The sequence below is a fragment of the Nansenia antarctica genome (assembly GCF_963989245.1).
Source record: "Nansenia antarctica genome assembly, chromosome: 2".
Classification (NCBI taxonomy): Eukaryota; Metazoa; Chordata; class Actinopteri; order Argentiniformes; family Microstomatidae; genus Nansenia; species Nansenia antarctica.
The window spans coordinates 13679678-13686701 of record NC_137675.1 but is presented as its reverse complement, the minus strand read 5'-3'; the positions used below and the strand labels follow the sequence as shown (position 1 = coordinate 13686701).

The 7024-nt window shown below is 44.9% G+C and overlaps 1 protein-coding gene across 1 annotated transcript in view; it reads left to right on the top strand.

Moving 5' to 3' along the window:
* bmerb1 (bMERB domain containing 1) overlaps positions 1 to 3349 on the top strand; it is a gene marked incomplete at both ends in the record, with an annotated part of 13520 nt that extends 10171 nt beyond the window's left edge. The window contains 3 exons of the mRNA XM_080524608.1: positions 2083 to 2197; positions 2483 to 2568; positions 3231 to 3349. Coding sequence (XP_080380734.1) covers positions 2083 to 2197; positions 2483 to 2568; positions 3231 to 3349 — 320 coding nt within the window. The remainder of the gene's footprint in view (positions 1 to 2082; positions 2198 to 2482; positions 2569 to 3230) is intronic.
* Between the last annotated feature and the right edge of the window lie 3675 nt (positions 3350 to 7024).

The following is a 7024-nucleotide window of genomic DNA, read 5'->3' as shown; positions in this document are numbered from 1 at the left end:
AGCTTGCGTGCACGCACATACGCCTGCACATACACATTATGACTGCTGTAGAGACCTGAGGAGGGAGGTGAGATGTCTGTTGTGAATAGAAGTCATTTATAATAGTGCTCACGCACACGCACATGAAACTAATCAGCTAATCATTCCAAGAGTGAAAACAGACAGACAGACAGACAGACAGACATACAGTAGACAGACAGACAGGCAGGCAGACAAACAGGCACATGCGCGCGCGCACACACACACACACACACACACACACACACACACACACACACACACACACAGATGGACGAACGCACATACACACACACAGACACAGACACACACACACACACACGGATGGACGGATGCACATACACACACACGCACACGCACACGCAGTTGTAATGACAATATGATCCTTGGGGACATTTCCTGGGACTGTGGCCAAAAATATTTCCCCTGATATAGTCTTCATTTCCCTCCCACAAATGATGTGTGGCCCATGGAGCTAGCACCGATGGTGTCAGATAGCAATGCGACTCCACCGCTTCACACCCGAGGGACAGCTCAGTCTCTGGCCTAGCACATTTATATGCTACGAATCATAACGTCTTATGTGTTAGACGTTCTGCGTCCTGTTCCGTATCTCTGAGGGTTATTTAATGTATGTTGTTATTGTTAACCTGCTCAGGGACTGCAGATGCACATTTGCTCTATCTATTCCATCTAGTCAGATACAAATATTACAAACGTAATAATTACAAATAATAATAATAAAAAAAAAAAACATAAAAAAAGAATCTGATGATGGCCTGACCGAAGGGCCAGGGTTTATCCTGTGAGGCCATATGAACAGGAAAAAACTCAGGCCCTTGTAATGAGTGGTTATCTGGGGCCGTGCCAAGAACCATTTGTTGATGAGAGCATGTGGTGCATGGAAATGCGAGGCATGCTGTACAATGTGTGACAGACGCATGCCTTTATGGCTCCCAGGTCCCTGGTGTATAGGACTCAGCTCTGTGACGTAACGAGGCCTATGTGGTTACCGCAGTACTCCCTACCGAGTCCTGGCCTTGATGCTTTTCCAGCCCGCTGTGTGTGACATTATGATTTATGCAAACGGATCTATGCTTCCCTGGGAATGCTCCCTCTCATCCTCCACGCCTCCCTCTCCAGGGAACGGCTGTTTGGATCCTGTTATTTCCTGTAGGGAGAAAGCGCTGATGTTGCACTCCTGCATGCCTTTCACACCTGCTATACTGAACTACCAGTGTCAGTAATACCGGCTGTTTTCCGTGTGTGTATGCGTGCGACGCGGGTGCGTGTGCGTGTGTGTGTGTGTGCGTGTGTGTGCGTGTGTGTGTGTGTGTGTGTGTGTGTCTGTCAGGAGAATAAAATAAACCAAAATCATTTTCCAGTGAAACCGAACATGGTTTAACCGGACCTCATTTGCATAGCTGATATAGCTGATTAGATCTCAAGAATTAAACATGAGGGCTATTTGTTATTGTGTTTGTCTACTGTAAGTGATGTGAATGACTGTTTGGGAACAAGTGTTGCCCTTCCTATTGTCTTTGTAGGAAAAGGTCAGCCTGCCTAATTCAGTATTTTTTTCCTTTCATTAACTCAAGACGCTTTAATCCAAAATCAACTCACAATGGGTAGATTTGTCTAAAGTAAGTGAATCCACTATACATCAAAGTCTTTGTCAGTAAAAACCTTCGAGAAGAACAAGCGCCATCGGGAGTCACAGTGCTAATGGAAAGAAGTTGTTCCAATCATCTCATTCTCTCTCTCTCTCTCTCTCTCTCTCTCTCTCTCTCTCTCTCTCTCTCTCTCTCTCTCTCTCTCTCTCTCTCTCTCTCTCTCTCTCTCTCTCTCTCTCTCTCTCTCTCTCTCTCTCTCTCTCTCTCTCTCTCTCTCTCTCTCTCTCTCTCTCTCTCTCTCTCTCTCTCTCTCTCTCTCTCTCTCTCTCTCTCTCTCTCTCTCTCTCTCTCTCTCTCTCTCTCTCTCTCTCTCTCTCTCTCTCTCTCTCTCTCTCTCTCTCTCTCTCTCTCTCTCTCTCTCTCTCTCTCTCTCTCTCTCTCCCTCCCTCAGAGAAAGACAAGACCAAGAAGCACAGACAGCGGGAGGAGGAGATGATCCTAAAGATCCATAAACTGGTGCAGAAGAGGGACTTCCTGGTGGACGACGCCGAGGTAGAGAGATTAAGGTGAGCTCTGAGGGAGGTGACCTATGACCCTGACTGGAGATGAAGAGGAGGGCAACCAACCAAGAGAACCCAGCCTGTAATGCATGGCACGGTACGAGGAATGGGATCAAACACTCGTTCGATAAACACAAACGAGCGAAGTGTTCTGCAAGAAGAGAAATGAAGTGTGTGTGTGTCTTTCATTTTCATTCCGTTTTGAATTCCGTTCCGCATCTCACCTTTATTCCTTTTCTTCAACGAAACGAATGAAAGCGATGTCTCTAACCCTGACTCTATCTCTGGCAGGGAGGCGGAGGAGGACAAGGAGATGGCGGAGTTCCTCAGACTGAAGCTCCTCCCCCTGGAGAAGCTGTCCAAGGGAGTCACAGAGAGTGAGTGGTCTTGGCCCTTGACCCTTGACAAATAACGATAGGATAAGACAGGATAGGATCAACGTTAATGTTCCAATTGTCTCAGACACCCAGTACTGCTGTATAAAAAATAACACTGTACAAAACACACTTGACATAATAACAACACATACATTCCATGTTACTCCCATAGTCACATACGGCACATTACATTACATCTCATCTCATCCAGCCACTCAGTGGAGGCTGGTGGAAGTAGAAATCAGAGGATGGGCTCATTGTAATGCATGGAATGCTTTCCATTCCATGCATTACAATGAGGTCGTCCTCCGATTTCTACCTCCACTAGCCTCTAATAATACATATATTGCACACTGTCCCTGCACCTTCTGTCGGTGGCAGAGTAGTAACACAGCTCAGCTTTACCTTATTGCTGTTTAGTTGATGTATTTGATGGCTATGGCATGCTACTATCCAGAGTGGCTGTCACATCAGATGACTAGCAAAGCCTGTTAGACAGATTAGCGTTACTGAAAAGTGTTGTAATTTAATTAGTGTGACTCAAACGAATGACTCAAATCAAATGACAGTCTAATTATTAGACCAAGGAGACTATTAATGATCTTGAGTTAATATAATCTAACTCCCCCTCCCCCCCTCTCTCTTTCCCCACTAAATATCAGACCCTCCGAAGGCCAAGAGACAAATCCCAGAGCCGCCTCCCAATAAGCCCAACATCGCCAAGTCAGGGGTGGCGATCATCAAGGACTGCTGCGGAGCGACTCAGTGTGCTGTGATGTAACCCCCCCCCCCCCCCTGTTCCTCCCAGATGCAGCACGGTCTCACGTCACCTGACCAGGGCCCTTTCTCAACGGTTCCAAACTCGATTCCTGGCGTCCTCTCTCCTTTCGACCTCCACTCGCTTCCTTCTCAAAACGCGTCAGAGGAGAATATCGAAGGGGAGCAACCGAGGTCTTCTCTTTCAATGTGTTTTTTTTGTGTGTAGAAAGCAAGTGATGGACGGAGGAGAGAAGACACGAGGAATTAGGTTTCCAACCATTGAGAAAGAGGGCTGGTCTATGTAGTATCTACCAACGCCACACCACTTCCTATCGCACGGAGAACCCTGGTCCAAAACGTGCATCAGTGGAGGAGGTAGAAATCAGATGGGATCATTGTAATGCATGGAATGGAATGAGGAATGGTACCAAATACACATCTGATACCATTCCTTACTCCATTACAATGAACCCACCCTCCGATTTCTACCTCAGCCAGCCTCCCCTGGCACCCATAGTGAGACGGATGGACAGGCACGCATGCCCAAATGTTCAATAAATGGAATAATTGAATTAAAAACCCTTATATATACAGGGGTGTCCCACTGAGACAGAGGTCTCTTTTTCATGGGAGCCCTACTTCCATGAAAGGGTACAGGACTATTATGTAATATCTAAACTGATGAAGAAATTCGATATACTTTTGATAACATAGGTAGGTAAGAGCAATATGTTGCATCAGTAGACTGTTTCAAGCCATGTCATTCCACGGGAACGGGTTAGGAACGTACCCTTGTTGAAACATCCTCCTGAAATCCAAGATTGTGAAAATCTGTATATTGATGATGTGGTAACAACCCATCCACATCATTACAAGCACAAACGTCCTGAGCCACATGCTCACACCAGGGTTCTCCACTGCTCAGCAGGAAATGACATCATATCCTTTGGTTGTTTACTGTTCATTTTGATAACGGGTATATTTATGCTTCCATTCCTTCCAACCCTTTAACAGAAACCTCAAGAACACTTCCTCTTAAAACAGTCTCTCATCTCTGGGGGGTATTCCATCAACGCCACTAAAGGAAAATCCAGGCTTATTTTGATAATCTCTTTATCAAAATAAGTCTGGATTGCCCTTTGGCAACATTGATGGAATACACCCCATGTCCATCGAGGATGCATGTTTGTTCCAGCCTTTAACTAACATCTGACGCAACTATCCAACCCCTTGATTGACTGTTTGAATCAGGTGTATTGATATTGGCCTGGTAGAAAACAATTGCAGTCCTATGGGTCGGTAAACGCTAAGTGGGATGCTTGGGACGCTTGGTAACTTGGACTTCACCCCATTGAGTTAAGATTCAAAATGGTTTGTGTTGGTAGGGGTTAAGGTTATGTAAAGGTTAAGGTTTATGATTAAGGTTAGAGTTTAGGGTAGGGTCATCCCTTAGTAACCCACTTAGCAACTACCACAGAACGTGCTCCGACACATTTTAGGCGGTATGCTATAATCACCAGTGTGTGTTGTGTAGTACATCTCTATCCCTCATCACAAACACTGTACTTCCTGTAAACCACAATTACTGAACATGTGTAGTCTTCATTACCATACCGTGCATTGACATGCTGCAACGATCACCTGTTGTCATTGTTCTGTTTTTTCTATGATGTATACTCATGTATCAATAACCAGCATCAATGCTGGATTGCATTTAACCCTTACAACTACTGGTCATTCTGATCGTCCCAGACACCCTGGACTAGGTACTCATCATCATCATCATGTTAATACTATATTATTCATGGTTATCATGAATAACTCTTGCAGAGTAATAACGATTTGCATCATTGCGATACAGTCTTGCAATTTTTATGAGAAAAAAACAGGAAGCGAATGCAATTGTTGTACATGCCTATGTGAAGACTGTTGGAATCGAAATGTATTTAGCCAATTAGTGAGTCATGTTTGAGCAAAGTGAACTTCTCTTCAGATTGTACACCCGACCCCACCTCCCCCCCACCCTCGCTAACCAAACTTTGTTCTGTAGAATTAGTACATTTACGTTGGTCCTAAAACAATGTCAAACTGAACAATATGCAGAAATGAGCAGAAACCACCTGTACATATATGTTTAAATAAATAAAAGGGCATCTTTCAGGACTTCATTGCATCATGGGTAAACATACGAGGGGCTCAAGACCGAAACACAAACACACAGAGACCAGAATTAATGCTTGTGAAATGTATTAACAGAAATCAATTGGTCCCTTCAACAACATTAAATTGTTACAGCTACCTGGTATTAGAAGACAGTACAGAGGGAAGGAGACAGAGGGAGAGAACATTACATCAGAGCCACAATGCCAAGCTGAACAGAAAATCATCATAAAGGATAACCTTGACAAGTGATCAGACTACGCTTGTAGGAACTCAATGTTGTGAGTTGGGCATGTTATATCCAGCACTCACCATCAACATGTAGGATAGGCTTTTGGCGTTCAGAGGAAAGGGAAAAAAAAAAAAGAAAAAAAAAGACAATAACAAGTAAAAACGACCCTCTTTGATGGATGTGGGGAGGTAAGGCTCCAGCAGCTATCCCTGAGTGAAGCGCCATAGCAGATACAAGCCATTGTAAAAGCCAGGCGCAGTCCAGAGAACCGCAGGGGGTCTCTGTGTGTCCATCGGACCCTGTTATGGTGAAACCCCAGGGAACCCTGTGCTGTTCCAACATGAAGCCCAACCATCCCCTTCTCTCCAGACCATCACTAAAAAACACCTCTCAAAGTCCTCTCTGTTTAAAAATCAAAACAAGGGAGAGCGCTGGACTCCTCTAGCTAACTCAACTCAGATGAGGCAGTGCCAACTGACAAACTAACCATCTGGACTCCTCTAGCTAACTCAACTCAGATTAGGCAGTGTAGCACTGCTGTGTGCCAACTGACAAACTAACACCGAACAAGACCAAAAAGCAACAAGGTTAACGAAAACAACCTTGGGCGTTTCCACGGTTACCGACATTGTAGCTACAATGACCCCCTTTTCACGGTGTAGCCTAGGACGCAGTGGAAACGGAGAGAAGAGAGAAAGTTCACTTTTTAAAAAAATTACTCACACACCGGCTAACATTCTAGTCTGATTCCTTTCCTTGTTTACACCATGCATAAAAAGATTTATGCACAACATGCATATTTCACACCATCTACCTCACTCAGTGTAAACTGCTCAGATGGAGAATCATTAAAAAACATAAATTAGCTACAGCCGACTTTTGCCCGGCAGCAGCAAACAGAGTGTCACTATGGTTCTGTTCACAAACTGCCGTCTAGCCAACCCTTGGCCCGAGTCCTGGGTGCATCCCAGCCTCGTCCGGCCTAGCCCAATGTGCTGTTCATGTGAGCTGGGAAACTCTGAGTTTTCAGATTTGGAAAGCCGTTGTACAAAGATGATACCCGAGTTTCCCCACTCGAAAAGTATCAGAAGCAACCAATAGGAGGCTTTACGCAAATAACTTACGTTAAATTCTAACTCGGAGTTTCCGAGATCGCATGAAGGCAGCATTTACCGTGGCCCTAGGGATGGCGAACCACAATAAAATCGCCACGTTATCAGTTCAAGTCATCAGGAATCAGAATTCCTCTGCGCTATCCTACATGTTGGAGCGGTGCTGATTGGTCCACCTATTGAGACAGTCCTA